We start from the raw sequence: 15,738 nt of genomic DNA on the forward strand, positions 1-15,738 counted from the left end.
ATTAAGGGAACATAACACACAGAGTAGCTGCTTCTCTGGCACACAGCCTCCTAAAATAGTGACAAATGTCACTTATTTAAAGTCTGATAACTCAAGACTTTCTAGGCCCAGAAGCAAATGCTATGTGTCCCTCCGGAAAACTAAGAATCCTCTCTTTCCAATGGTATAAATCTTCCAGTTCTCTCTCTACAAAGTACAGGATCTTAAACCTAACACTGATCCAGGACTCAGTATTGCTCATACTAGGGGTGAGGCCCAAGCATTTTTGGGTGAATCTCCATATGTTTTTGGGAAAGGAAGAATTTTTTCTCATGGCAAATTGTTTTTTTTTATGATGGTGGTTATAAGAAATTGCTCAGAATTTGATATGTGAGAAATAAGCCAGGAGATGAACTGGTGGGCAAAGTGGAGGTGAAGCAGTAAAAGGTGCATGATACATGCACTATATCTCAAAAATATCACATTTATGTGGAACATATAGGAAATTTATATGGTGGTGCAACAGGGTGCCAGGAACTACAGTCCTGCATGGAGATGCAAGATTGTGTTGATCCACTCTGTTAGCAGGAGTTAAAATCCTGTAGAAAGCTGAGAAGAAACTTCTGACAACTCATAGTGGCAGATGCAACCTTTTAAGTCCACCAGGATATAAAAGAGGTAGGCATGATATTCTGGTTAAAGGGAACTAGGGGTAGAGACATTTCCACATGGATGTCTTGGGGATAAAAGTGTAGGCTTTTAATATTGCTTGAGGTATCAATAAACGCAAACTTTTGTGAGGGGGTGCATTTGACATTATGCATCTTGTATAGATTTTGTGCCAGGCTGGAACACCACTTACTTACAGAGAGGGTATAATATTTGAGATGTCCTGCATAATTCATGTGTGGCTTTGATATTTATGAGTAATTCAGACATCAAAGCCTCAAGTTAGATAAAACCTTTACACCACAAAACTTCGATATCCCATATGTGTGTATGTGCATCTCTTTTTCTCTTAACTATGGTGCTGCTATTCATGTGATAACCTTGTAGCCATTTCACCTGCACTCTGCCCACTAATCCATCTCTGCTGCTGACATTACAACCTTCTGAACAGCTTTCAAACACCCACCTAATGCTGGTGTAGATTGTATTATGGTAGCACCCAGAGGCCCAAGTCAGGGACCAAAATCCATTATATGAGGTATGGGAGACATAGGTCATTAAAAAATGTCTACCCATGATGAAAGACAACTGGTGTGTCATGGGGGAAAGATAACAAAACAGTAAAACAGCCATGATTAGCACAAAAAGCAGCAGGCCTAGCCAACATCAAGTGTTTTTGGCAGAGATGAATTCTAAGGAGAGATTTTAAGGAAAACAATCATAAAATCATAAGGCTGGAAGGGACCTCAAGAGATCATCAAGTCCAGTCCCCTGAACTGAGGCAGGACCAGGTTAACCAAGACCATCCTTGACATGTGTTTGTCCAACCTTTTTTAAAAAGCTCTAATGATGGGGATTCTACAACCTCCCTTAGAAGTCTATTCCAGAAAGTAACTACCCTTACAGTCAGAAAGTTTTCGCTAATATCTAACCTAAATCTCTCTTGCTGTAGACTAAGCCCATTGCTTCTGTCAGAACCTCAGTGGACATGGAGAACCGTCCTCTCTATAATAGCTATTAACATATTTGAAGACTGTTCTGTAGTGGCTTTTGGGATATTACTGGGAAGCTTTTTCCATACGTAATGGGTGACATGAGACAGCTTGAAATTGCTTGTTAGAAAATTGGACTAATGGGCAATGAAGGTTTGCATTGTTGACACAGCAGTGGTAATATAACAAAGTGATCTGATATGCGGTTGTTTATCAGGGCTAGAAACAAGTGGGAAGGTGGCTCTCAGCTCCTCTCCAGGAACATAAAGTACAAATTTCTAGTCCCATTATGCAGTGAGATATTGGATTTTAAATCTGTTGCTAGTCCAAAACTGAATATTGTCCATTCTGTACTTCAGACTGTTGTAGCTGGGAAAGGTGAGATGGGTCACACCAGCTCCTTGATAGCCACTCACATAGAAGAACCACCAAATACATTATTTTTCATCTGCTTGCAAAATTCTTCCTCTCAAAGATGTCTCCAGCCTCCACCACTAACCTCTTTGGGCCCTGCCCCATCAGAGGGTCATGCCATTGAAACCTCGCCTTGATGTAATGTAATCTTTCTGGCAATACAACAGACCTTTCTGGTGACTTCCTTCTCATTGCGGTGATATGGCTGGTGACAAATAAATAAAAACCCACCAGATTTACTAGTAACCTTCCGCCCTCCTCTCCCCCCAACAGATTGTTGCGGTGCATTGTGTTATTGTTGCGAGGACAATACTGATTTGTCAATTATTTGGGTTTGCAGATTAGTTTACTTTCAAATTGCATTGGACTGTAGTTTGCTCGCAGAAACCCGTCGAACAGTCTGGTTCACAGAGAAGTGATTTCATTATGAAGCATTAAGGGAGTCGGCTGCTGCAGGAGACTTTGGAAGCAGCACGGGGACACTGTCCAGATTCTCCACTGCATGCTCCCGAGCCTTAAAAGCCGTTTATAATCCCACGCTCTTATCCTGATTCTGAACTGCAGGAGTCTACAGCTTCCTCCGAGCAAAGAGCGAAGATCTCCCTGGCGTGTGAGTACCGTAGATCACAGTAGAGAAGAAAGGCAGGGTAGAGCTGTCCCAAAAGTGCCCCCTCCAGTGCGAGTTGAACTACTCCTGGCTGCGGCGGCTCCCCAGCGCCCCTCGCCTCCCATGCGCTGTCTGATGCGACAGCGCTGAAAGGGGGTCAGGCTCCAGCGAAGGAAAACATCCACGTGGTACAGCTGAAGAATAATGGGGCTCCAATGAAAGTGTTTCACAAACTTCCAGGTGACTGATCGAATTTCCACGCCGTGCTTCATGGGGACAGGTGTCTGGTATCCAATGTACCTGGCATGCAATTGTCAGTGTAACCGGCAATGATTTGCTCTGACACAGAGGCTGGTATTTCTATCTACATTCGCAAGAGCGGGGTTGATTTCCAGACAGTCAGTGACCAGGCTCTAAATCCCCTATCGCAAATAACACCGAGAATGTCACAAAATCCACCTTCAGAGTAGTTTTCCAGTTACAATGATAATGCTGTTTTATCCAGTGCCTTGGTGGACAGGGCTCTGCAGGGGTCTCCAAAAAGATCCTGCTTCCAGCCAGCAGTGTGGCTTTATACATTAAGCATGTGCTTCATTTATACCATAAAGTTTCTGGCCATTTATTTAATTATGTGCACGCATATGTTGCCGCAGAGCAGTAAGAGACATACTTTAAGTAGTGAATAGAGCTGGAACCGTATCTGTATTGCAGCAGGTAGAGCTGAGCGCTAGGACCTCGGAGAATCCTCCCAGTAGCAATCAGGACTACCTTAAACCCAGCCCAATGCCTCTTCCTGCGCCACTCTGCGTGCTGGATGGAGATTCACAGTCAAGAGCTGCAGCTCAGTGCCGGAGTACAACATTTCACAGGGAGCCCTGCAGAAGCAACACCTGTTTCGAGCCAGCCAAGAAAGACACAAGCACTTGTACGTTTCTGCTTTGCTTGTGGATCGTCAATAATTCTAAACCAGCGGACATCTGCTGAACCTCCTGAGAATTCTGGATAATAGATCTGGACGTCAAAAGTTTTTTTCTTTTTCGGATTTATCTCCGCCAACAACGTGAGATTCCCCCGCCCCCTTGCAGGATTCATGCTGATGTATGCAGTCTGTTATAGAGTAAAAACAGCGCATGCCTTTCTGGAGTCAGAATCCATAAATCCTGACGTAGCCTGTGCATCTTAAAAAAAATCCCTATAACGCCTAGGTATTTAAGTTGCTATGGTCATTCTTATCTTAAACCAAATGGAGAAACTACGGATTTTTTTCCTTATTACAGTTGGATGGGCTGAAGACCTTACTGCTTGCTAAGAGCTGGGGATATATATACATATATATAGATATACACGTATATATGTTTATAAATATGTCAGTGTGTGAGTATAAAGTGGTGGTTTCTTAGACTAACAGGGGTTTGACCTTGACCCTGTACCAGTCAAAACAGAATATTACTTTTATTTATGCATTTAATGGATTGAAGAAAGAACATTTTCTCTGTAACTGCAATAGGGAGGGGAAGTGGAGTGGATATACCCAATCTTGTATCTCCTGGGTTTGGCACCATTATTGTTTATTCTTGTTCTCTAAAAACAGAATCTTCTGATGGCTCCCTTAGGTGAAGTTGGGAACTATTTCGGTGTGCAGGATGCAGTACCCTTTGGGAATGTGCCCGTTTTGCCGGTGGATAGTCCGGTTTTGTTAAGTGACCACCTGGGTCAGTCTGAGGCAGGTGGGCTACCCAGGGGGCCTGCAGTCACGGACTTGGACCATTTAAAGGGGATCCTGAGGCGAAGGCAGCTATACTGCAGGACTGGATTTCATTTAGAAATCTTCCCCAATGGTACTATCCAGGGAACCAGGCAAGACCACAGCAGATTTGGTAGGTATTATCATTAACCCTTTAGTGGTCATGTGATGAAATAATGTGCTAGAACTAATAAAAAGACGGGAGGGGGAAACGAGACGGGAGGAGAATGATTTATTGTTATTGTTATGACGGGCCAGCTAAAGAAATGTGTACGGAAATGCAGATACGCGGGTGGCACAACTGCAGCAGCCAAAGCAGCGGCACTTACAGAATTTTTAGTACAGTAGTAATATTTTCTAGCTTTAAATTATGCCTAACGGTAGAGAGAGAGAGAGATTGGGAGTTTTTGTTTATTGTTCAGGACGCTTCTACTGAATGGGCTGATTTCAGGAGTTTAAAGGATTTTTAATCAATAACTACTACAATTTTAAAATCCACTGAGTTTCCTGAAGGGAGTGGCTCTCAGTCTGTAGCCACTTTTATGGAAGGATTTAAAAAAATATATCTTAGTAAGTTAACTACCTGAATTATAAACTGATCGTCTTGATTCTCAGTGAGGGATCCACTGGCAGACCCTCCACGTCCGCACAAGATCTCTCTCTGAATGATCGCTGCGTGCATAACAAAAGATCTTAGTCATGAAATAAGAATAATGACAATACATTGTAAGAAGTAGGAATTATAGGGCTCGCAGGTATCCAGTTAAGACCGGTGCTTGTCATTTTCTATAAGCATGCAGCAAAATGTGGGCTCCCTGAGCTATGCGTGTAGAGCTGGGAGCTAATTTTAAAGAGCATTCCGTGGATTTCAATTCCAGAGGTCACTATTTGTGACTCAGCATTGACGACTGGGGGGCTTATGCCTTCATCCACTTTTAAGAGCCTGTGCGCGCACACGTAGTCAAATGGGCCTGGAGCTACCCTCCTGGCAGTGTAATTTTAAAGACTCTGTAGGGTGCATATATAAAAGTAGCCGAGTCACTTTGGATGGAGTGACTTATTGGTTTCTAAGGAGGGTGGGGCCGTCATAGCTATCCGGGCTTCCAGGCTGTTGGAAGGAGTTAACTTGTGAGTGAACCCACCTGACAGCACTTAAATTAGGTCGTAAAAACAAAGTCCTGTGGTGGGTTCCCCCCCTCCCCTTCATGTTTTAATGCCAGATGTTGAACAAGATCTAAATTGTATTTTATTGCTTGGTGGGTCTGTTTAGATAATACCCGTGTTGTAAGGGATGATCTCCAAAGGTATTCGAGGGTGGGCGGAGAGGATTAAAACGTGCACAGTCACCGTATAGCAGCCCGTGTCAGACTTTTCTGTCTGATAATTTAACGTTGTTTCCGAACACCCTCCTGCAGCCACACACAGCAGTACACAGCTCGGAACAGCAGCTGACAGAGAAACTGGCAGGGCTTTCCCTGCTTTATGATTGTTTTGCTAAAAGATTTGCAATCTTATAAACACACGCACGTACAGAGGAAGGAACACCCGCTGTCTGGCCGAAACTAGGATGAAGACAATAAAATGTATAATAAAAGAATGCGGGCAATGCAGCAGAGCGCAGCTGGGCTTTCCAGCCTAGGCTAAACTCTGGAGGAAAGTTGAAGGCTTGACAGTAATATCTGCCTGATGGTTGCACTCTCCCCGGGCTGCCGGCCCTTGCCGTGGGTGCGCACACAGGTTAGTGTCAGACCCCGGGAGCGGGCTGTGTGTGGCCGGCCGGAGCTGAGCTGGGGCCTTTGCGGAGCACCGGGGAGCACTTTGCCAGACAGCGGCAGCAGGCGGCTCGGGCGCGTTACGAGGCGAGGGGCTCACGCCGCTGGCAGGTGTACGGCGACCGCGCGGCGGCGGCTGCTATTTCGCGCGTTGGCCTGGGCCGTAGCAGGAGGGACTCTGCAGGGTCCTAGACCCCTCCGGGTTCCCCCCCTTCGGAGGGGCGCTGCCAGCTGGTCCTGCCCAGGCAGCGCGGCGGCGGGGACCGCGTTGTTCGAAGCCTGTTTTCCTGCCCGGCGCCCGGCTTTGCCGCCGTAGTGCTGGGGAGCCAACCGGAGCTGTTGCGAGGGGGCTGCTGCTCTAGCGCTGCGGCGGAGGAGTTCTTTGCCTTCCCGGCAGTTTGCCGAAGCAAAGCGCGGGGCAGCGCTGTAGGGGTTTGCAAAGGAGGGTCCCGGGTTGCAGGTGCTGGGAGGGGGCCCTGGTTTGACTTGTGGTGGGGCGGTGTTATCTCCTTGCAGGTGTACCAGGGCTGGATAGCATCCCGGGCGGGCGGGCGCTGACCTGAAGTCTCCTTTCAATCTTCTAGGTCAGGGACGTCCTATGCCGCACGTACAGCCAGGCCCTGCCTCTTCCAGAGCTAGAGGGACCCCATTGGGGCAGCTGTGGGGTTAGGGCTGGCAGCGGGGGCTTCAGGGCAGAGCCAGGCAGTTCCTCAGGAAAAGGGAGGACAAAGGGGACCTGAGGCTATTTGTGACCCACCCCCGCTGTGCGCTCTGGCCCTGGGAGCCCCGCTTTGCCCCAGAGGAGCCTACAGCTAAAAAGTCGACTTTGGGATGCAATTTTGGAGGCGTGCCTATGGCATGCCATGAATCCAGCTCGCCTGTGTTCCGTAAGCCTTAATAGTTTGCATTTTTACAGCCAAACGTACACCTTAAAAATCGCGCAGTGACAGCAGAATTAGCTCCCCCCATGCCATCCCATGTGATCAAAGCCTTATCTCTGTGGGGTGACAAAGGATTTTTTTGATGCAGTCTCCTTTGGTCTAGGGCATTTGGTAGACAGTGGAGTCATTGTAAATTCAGTAACTCTGGGACAGTGAGAGGCGTGCCCTCTGCGTCAGCACCGCACTGCATGTACAGCATTAAAAACCCAGGCGTATGCAGTGGGGCGCGGAGGGGGGTGGGAGCTGCTGAGAGGTGACCTCCGCTTCGGGACCCGCAGCCACAAAGAAGCGCAGCAATCAGCATCTGTACCGGCAGCAAGGGAAGGAGGAAGCTCCTACAAACCACGCACTCGACTGTCTATATAAGTCACCCGTGACCGCTGCGAGCCTGTGTTAAGCTTGGGATCCGAGTTTTATTCAGGAGAAAGTGTGTGTGGGCGCAGTGTGTTTTACAGAGCTACTTCGGGACCAGCCAGAGTTGAGCCTGTGGGAGAGAGGAGGCAGGCTGAGGTGCTCGCCAAAGCGGGGAACAATAAATCTAGTGGGCTTTCTTCCCCTTGTGGAGGCCAGTGATCCACAGGGTGCTGCATGGCCTGACCTAGAGCATCTCTGCAGCAGTCCTTGGGCAGTGGCTGCAGTGTGTATGCGACTAGCTGCCCGCCCGGCTGAAGGGGGGTGCAGACAATAGCTCCAGAAACGGGAGTGGAAGCAGCAGAAACAGCTTCTGGCACTTTTCCCCTCCTCCTTCTGGTGCTGTGTATATGTGATCTCCTCTCTCTCTTTTACCCGGCCCCTCCACTGTCTCCTTGGAAGGGACTGGGCTGGGGAGAGGGCTGGCACTGTAAAGAAGAAATGCAGGTAGCTAGCTCTATCCTTAGAATCATAGAACCATATGGTTAGAAGGGACTGCAAGGATCATCTAGTCTAACCTCCTCCAATATGCAGGATGTTATATCTAAATCATCCAAGACAGGTGGCTATCCAGTCTTTGCACAAGGTAAACTCTCACTGAGTTCAGGGGTGTGTAGCCTGAGTAAGGACTACATTCCAAGGGCCTGGATGAGAAATGCAGGCTTCCTTTCCCCTCTCTGGTGTCCTTTAAGAAAAAAAGTTCCCATTTTCTCTCTTCCCTTCCCTGTTAGTAACTGCTGCTCTGCAAGTGTGGTGATGATGATGCAGCAGCACCACCCCCAGAAACGTTGTAGCACCTCTGGATGCAGTAACTACAACAAAACATAGCATCCTTGGAACTGCAGCTGAGTTGCAGTTGCCACTGACCAACACAACCAGCAATTTTGCCAGCTATTTTAAGTTATCTAGGGTCAATATGCTCTGTCAAAGCCTGAGGGGCCCTCCTGCCTCTTGGGGAGTTGTAGCTGCTCTCTGGTGCTTTAATTGGCCTAATGTGGCCATGTAGGAAAAGAGAGGTGACAGCTGTGACTGTCAGGCAGTACTTCCCAGCTGAAATGTTTGTTCCAGCTGAGTGCCAAAATCAGAGCTTTCCAAAAGCAGACAGTAGGTCTCCAGAAAGAAGCTGCAGAAGCAGGGCTGCTCCAGCAGTGATCTGTAGGGATTGGGGGAAAGCCTGGGAAATCATCCTCTCCCCTGTCCTTCTCTTCCCTGTATTCCCCTCTCCATTTTGAGCTATCTGTTTCATGAGTCTGAACTTCAGTAACTTCATAGCCAGGGAGTGTATCTTTTCTCCTTCTCTCTATTTTTTCTGTGGTAGCATTATCACTTGCTAAATATAATACAGCACAGTGCTATTTACCTAGCTCTTTGGCTCCAGGTCATTTGTGGCTTCCCTCCTCTGTGCTGGACACCTCATCACCTCCTCTCTGGAAATTTCACAAATAAGTCACTGATGGCAATGATGCTTATTTAGTGTATTTGGTGATTTATGACATTTTAGGGTGTTAAGTAGAAGCCACATATGCCTTAGTCCTGCAATATGAAAAATAAATAACTATATTCAGTGAAAAACAGAAATGTACAAAGAGTGGGACAAACACAGTCCCTAGTTGAAAGGTATTCATTATTTAAGGCCAAAGAAAATACATTTGTAGTTCCAGTCTTTATTATTGTGTATTAGACTAGATAAAAGTTGAATTTATTCTGCAAAAAGTGTACCTACTCACCTCCCATGACATTGGTAGGAATATAGGAATTGCTCTACATGATCAGACAAATGGTCTGTCTAGTCCAGTATCTCTAACATGGTCTAGTATTAGATCGTTCAGAGGAAGGTGCAAGAAACACTGATGCAGGCATTTGTGGAGTAACCTTCCCACAGGAGAAATTGGATTCTGCCTTGAAGCAGAAATGCTCAGTGTCTGAAAATAAGATGCTCACACATTTTAGAAAATTATATCTTCATTTTGGAGGCTGTCAGATTTTTGACTACAATGGGACCTAAGCCTCAAAGTACGGAGGTGTTTTGTCCTGTTATTTTAGTTTGGGCTACTCTAATTTTGAAGGGAAAATATCCCTTTTAATTTACTATCTGGTTCAACTTGTAAGTACTACGTGTATATTACACAAACTATAAAGTGAAAATATTCACAAGGGCATAAGGCCAAATCATGCAATCCTTAAATTGGCAAAACTCCCAATGAAGTCAATGAGAGTTTTGCTTGAGAGTAAGGACTGCAGGGTAGGCCCAAAATAATCTCTTGAAGTACTCTGGTGTGTAACATATAATACTACTTGTGAATGGGCTTGTGTATTTAAAATATTCAGATGGCTCTATTGTAATCTCAAATATGTGGGTGTTCCTTGCCAGTTACCTTGAAAAATCTGCTACTGTGCTTCAATAGAACATATGACAGCACTTCCTCCCAACCCCCTAGACAGTCAGCAATGTGCACCTAAATATTTGAAATTAGAGTGGCAATTAAAGTTATGCTCCGCTTTTATACATGCTCAACATTACTAACTTAGAGCTACAATATGGAATGCTATACACTTAATATAAGAGTTGACTCATTTAAAATTCCCTGATAATGTATATCAAGTAATATGATAGTTCAATGAAAGCCTTACAGAAGAAGCCTCATTAACAAGATTTGGAAGTATTATATATGCAACAATAAGGGGTAAGTTTTAATTGTTTCAATGAGCTGATTGTGTCTGAAAAACCACCATTAATACTGGATGTTGCATACCATCTCTTGTTATTTCAAAGACAAAATTCCATAATTACCAAATATTTCCCCACTACATTGTACAAAGCAATTTAAAATATATAGGCCTTAATATGTCAGGGTTATAAAAACTGTAAACATACAGTGTAGTGCTTATATAAAGTAACGATCAATAGTCCCTTATAGGGAATACATTTCATCTTAACATTATGTTGGCTAGAAAATTTTCCCATAGGCTTTGACTTATATTTTATTAGATTTATGTGGTTCATGCGTATTATTGATTAGCGCACAGACTATTTTGTGAGATATGAAAAATTAAGTGTTCATAAATCCATGAAAGTACTTATTAGCCAGATAAGACTCAATGCTGCAATATTACACTATTTTATTGTTTTATGTAAATATAATTTCCAATAAGCTTTTTTAGATATACATATTTTACCAATTTATTGAAAATGCATCTCTACATTTTATCGTATGGCTCAGAAAGTAGCTTAATGCAGCAATATGCTTCTTTTGTATTAATGTTGCAGTCTAGTTATTATGAGATCATTGTAGTCTTGCACCAATACTGCAAAATGAAAAATGATGTCTATTTTGTTCCACTGAAATTCTAGATTTGTACAAGTCTTGGGTGGTAGCATCCTGGTTCATGAGGTAAGCAATTTGCAGGGAAGGGAGGGAAAAAACCCCAGAACCAGGTGACTTGGTGATGCAGATATTCGCTGTACCATGCACGCAGAACTCTGGGAACTTTGCAGAAGCAGTGTTTCTCTGCAGAACATTCTGATCTATAGTGCACAAATGCCTCTTTGGGAGATTAATGTAAAATGTACAAAAATCATTTATGCACATTTATCTGGAGCAGGAATGTTTTAATTTTCAAAGTTAGGATGAGTAAAAATATCATCCCAGAGAGTTAGATGAATAGTTTTGTAGACAAATGTGTGTGAGTCTCTGGACTGCACCTCAGATTTTTATTTCTCAAGTTTTTGGAGGACTGTGCTGTGAGTAGATTTCTTTCCATGTATGTATTCCTCATTGGATGATGCTTAGAAATGAATGCTTCTCATAGCAAACACATAACATTTTATTTTCCTCTTGCAGTTTTTATTAAAATACGTTTTTAGGGATTTATTTGGCAAAACAAATTTCGTAGCCAAAATTAACATGAGTAAGGAATTTATCTGAATACTTTAAATTATTTTTCTTTGAATTTATTATTTGTGGTGCAAATCAGGATACTGATAAACATTGTGTAATATGATCACGCTGTAGAGTTTTGTTTAAAAAATGCTGGGAAAGGTTGAGAATAATATCTTGGCTTGACACCCTTATGCTATCTGCAATGCATCATTCTAGTAGAGGCTTAGGAGTGTTAACAGTTTCACATATTGCGTATTTTAAAATAACACATTCAGTAGTTCTCCTACTTGTTGGGGAGACAGCCCTAAAGTGGAAGAACAATTTTGATAATATCTCCTTGTCAATTAGTGATCAATCAAAAGCAAATGATCTTCAAATGGAAACAACCTGTACATTTCTTTTGTTCTGTATTTTGCAGGTATACTGGAATTTATCAGTATAGCAGTGGGCCTCGTCAGCATTCGAGGGGTAGACAGTGGACTGTACCTTGGAATGAATGAAAAAGGAGAACTGTATGGCTCGGTAAGTTTCTTACCAGTTTTGAAAATTGTGCTCTCATCTGATTGCATTAATTATTATTAGTGTCACAGTAGCTCCCAGAAGCCCTAATGAGATCTGAGGTCCATTGTGCTAGGCATTGTACAAACTCATAGCCACTGCTTTAAATATTTTACAATCTAATTTAAGACAAGATGGAGCAAATCAATGTAACAAACAAGCGGGGAGAACAAGGGTAATAGTGGCAGGGAAGAGTGATTATGTAGACAGACTACAACTTTCAAGGTTTTTCTTTTTTTTTTAAATGATAGTAGTCGGGAAGTTTTAATGTCCCTTGCTTATAAATGATCATGACTAATAGGCCATTTACAGTAGGCATCATAGTAGAAGTCAGTCACAAGGAGGGATTTTAATTAGGACAAGGTGGCTAGTTTTGTGGATATATTGGGAGAGCTCTTTTCACGCATAAGGGATGTATGGAGAACCAGTGATAAAAGTTATCGTTCTTGGAACGGGCAACAGAAGTTCCAAGAATGGAGAGGTAGGGAGAGGCTAAATTATGCAGGGCCCTAAAAGCGAGGAAAAGAAGTTTGTTGTTCCTGTGTTTGAAAACTTGGCAAGATTGTGAGAGAGAGGGGCAGGAAGCGTTTGAGGAGGGATGAAAATGGTGTCTAGGGATTTCCAGTGTGAGAGTCAGAAGGAAGAAGTAGTGCTCCTGGAGAAGGAGGGTGGCAGGACTGACGAAGGAGAGAACATGTCACTGGGTTTCCTTCAGAGGCAGGAGGAAGGAGATACTGGTGATGAGCAACAGCTAGGGATTGCAGGGACAGGCCTTGCAATGAGAAGGAGAAAGGAATTGTGAAGGTGGTGAAGAGTTTGGCATGGAGGGAGTCAGTGAGGATGAGATAGGAGAGTCAGGAGTTGGTGAGAAAGGGATTGAGGAAGAGTGAGGTGGGTAGTAGATGACAGCTACAGGGAGGGGATAGGTGAGAAGTGTCAGAGGAAATGTTGTTTGAAGGAGCGAGGGAGGGGCTATGAGCACAAAGAGCGGGAGAGGAGAAGCCCAGTGCCCCCAACACATGTTCCATTGGAGATGATTTGGGGTGGAGAGTGCATAGAAAAGGAGAAGCTTCCACATGGGAGAGGTCCAGCAGAGCAGTTTCCAAGGGAGAGCCAGGTTTCATCCTCTGTCCTCTGACACCATGCTCTGTGAGAGCAGGGATACAGAGGAGTCAAGGATGACTGCCCTTTTTTTGCAGATGGAGCAGGATGAGAGAAGTGGGGCTTGAGGGGTGCGGAAGGAGAGGCCAGAAGGACAGAAGTGATTAAAAGGGACTATCTTAAGAAATAATTATTATGCAATTATTGGATCAATAATCCAAAGAACTAGTTAAGTTATGAAGCAGTTATATGGCTGAATTATGCAGAGAAACAACAGTAATATTACTAATTTTTCAGTTCATGAGGTGAATTTTTTTAAGCAGATAAACATATGTCCAATGAACCAATTAAATTATGCTACACTTTTCAGATTTTATTTAAAGCAAATATCTAAGGATAACAAAAGGCAAATAATTTAAAAATGACTCCTTTTTACTGATGAGGCTTTAATAAATGTATTTGGGAAATTAATTTTAGTAACGTGACAGAACTTTTCCATGTTAGGTTTGTATTCTATGTTTGTATTATAATGTCACAGTGAACTAGTGAAAATATTCCTTGTTAAATATTTCATCAAAGTTATATTTTAAAAAATGGAGCCCTTCAGATTGGAGGATTGCCAGACTGGGGAGTTCCATTTTTAAATGCATGACAAGAGATTGCTTGTCCTCATACTACAGAGATGCAGCATACCAAAGATTGCTGGTAATCAAATTGTATTACTTTCAATGAAACATAAGATGTAATGGCTACTCAGTGTTATGATACTCCAAAGCCTTGTCAACACTAGCAAAATTAGTACCCATATTTCAGCAACTGCAGCTACTGTGAAGACAGGGCTCAAAGCAGGTTTTTATGACAGTGTCAAAAGTGCCTAGTCTACATTAGTGTAATAGGATCAGAGCAGGTGCATTTCTGCTGGTTGTTACTGTTAACAGGTGCTAACTTTGCCAGTGTAGATGCAGTGAGTGGGAAGAATATGTATTTACATTGTAATATATCTGGGTGAATATTATAAAAGGTGTGACTTGTCCAGCACTTCCAAATCAACTGCCTTAGGACACATATCCTCCCTTTTTCGTGTTAAAAGACATGGAATTTGAGGCCTTATCCTGAGATATCTTTAGCACCACTGGAGAGGGGATAGGTGGCAGAGTAGAACACCCAGGGTATGTGACTACTGACAATTCTCACAGAAGGCAGGAGATTGCTGGGAGCAACAGTGTCAGTTTTGGCAAATCTTGACCCGTCCATGCTCCTCCGGGCTTTCCTAAAGCACTACCTATTAGGTAGATCTCCGCTAGCTGTTCATCCTCCCTTCTTCACAATATGTAAGCTTCAAAAGGAGGAGCTCCTCCATCATCATTATAACATTTAAAATCTTAAATGCCTGTACAATTGTTTTTCTTTGTAACAAGCTGCTCTCAGGTAGGAACATGCTATGTAGAGTGGCTGTTTTCAGAGTCCTCCTCTCTACCCCCATGTTCTAGCTTTGGCCATGCAAAACTCAGTATTTGTGTTGCATCCATGGAGAGGCCAGAGGTAGTTCTCAGTGGCCATAACTGGGAGGCTGCTTTGCAGTAACTTTTCCTTCTGTGCAGCTACTTTGTCCCGTCCACTCATGTTGACTCCCCTTTTCAGCATGCAAAGAAAACTCAGTATGATTCCCCTTCACAATAGAGCACATGCAACAAGATGAGATTTAATATAGATATAAGTTAAGTTTTTTCGTTTTTTTTTTTTTACTGGAAGAGGAAATGAATATCTGTGTTTCAGTCTGTAAATTATTTGTTTAGAAAATAGCTAATTTGATTAAGACCTACATGAAATAATCTATAGAAAACTAAGCATGACCTTGCCCGACAAAAGTACTGTGTGTGTTTTGAAGAGAGAGATATTATAGTGTGGGTGTGTTGCTTAGGAAGGTAAATGATACCTTGCTACAGCATCTTGTCAGGACTTCATCTGTGATATTATATGCACTTCTGGTTTGTTCTTGTAAATTTGCAAGGACATATACAAGAAATCCAAAGATTGGCAAATAAGACATTTTGAGAAGAGAGATATTCATAGTCCACAAAAGAATAACTTGATGTAGGTAAGATGGCATCATGTCACATTCCATAAATACCTTTCAGACTACAATGTAAATAAAAGAGAATTATTTGGTCTCTCAAATGGTAGGACAAGGAGCAAGAAAATGAAGTGAGAAAAAGTTTAGGCTATTTGTTAGGGGAAAAAAGATCTGAAGAGCAATTGGGCAAGGTAAGTAGTCAAAGCATCACTGCAGATATGTAAGAACAGGACAGAAAAAACACTATTGGAAAATAATGTCACCTTGCAATAACACTTAGCATCTTTGATCCAGAAAAATCCCAAATACCTTAGACTCACTTCACTTTACCACCACTGTGAGAGTAGTCTTTCATGGGAGGGGGAGCAGGGAAGTCTTTAGGTACCAACCTCACTGCACAGCATAATGGTCCTCTAGCTGTGACGTTGCAGTCTATATGGTTTTATAAAAATATGCTAATGAGTGAATATAATATAACTGGAGTATGCTTCATGCAAAAGGTCTCTTGTAAGGTATCGTTACAAAACTGATAATCTACTGAGTGTGATAATTCTATTTGTATAAATGTACCACTCTTGTATCTGAAACTAGAAAT

At 43.2% G+C, this 15,738-nt stretch overlaps 1 protein-coding gene across 1 annotated transcript in view; it reads left to right on the top strand.

Annotated features, from left to right (window-relative positions):
* The first annotated feature begins 3,482 nt into the window (after positions 1-3,482).
* The window catches only part of FGF9 (fibroblast growth factor 9), a 31,422-nt gene continuing 19,166 nt past the window's right edge, over positions 3,483-15,738 (top strand). The window contains exons 1-2 of the mRNA XM_030561992.1: positions 3,483-4,538; positions 11,829-11,932. Coding sequence (XP_030417852.1) covers positions 4,262-4,538; positions 11,829-11,932 — 381 coding nt within the window. The 5' untranslated portion in view covers positions 3,483-4,261. The remainder of the gene's footprint in view (positions 4,539-11,828; positions 11,933-15,738) is intronic.

Source organism: Gopherus evgoodei, chromosome 1, assembly GCF_007399415.2.
Source record: "Gopherus evgoodei ecotype Sinaloan lineage chromosome 1, rGopEvg1_v1.p, whole genome shotgun sequence".
Taxonomy (NCBI): domain Eukaryota; kingdom Metazoa; phylum Chordata; order Testudines; family Testudinidae; genus Gopherus; species Gopherus evgoodei.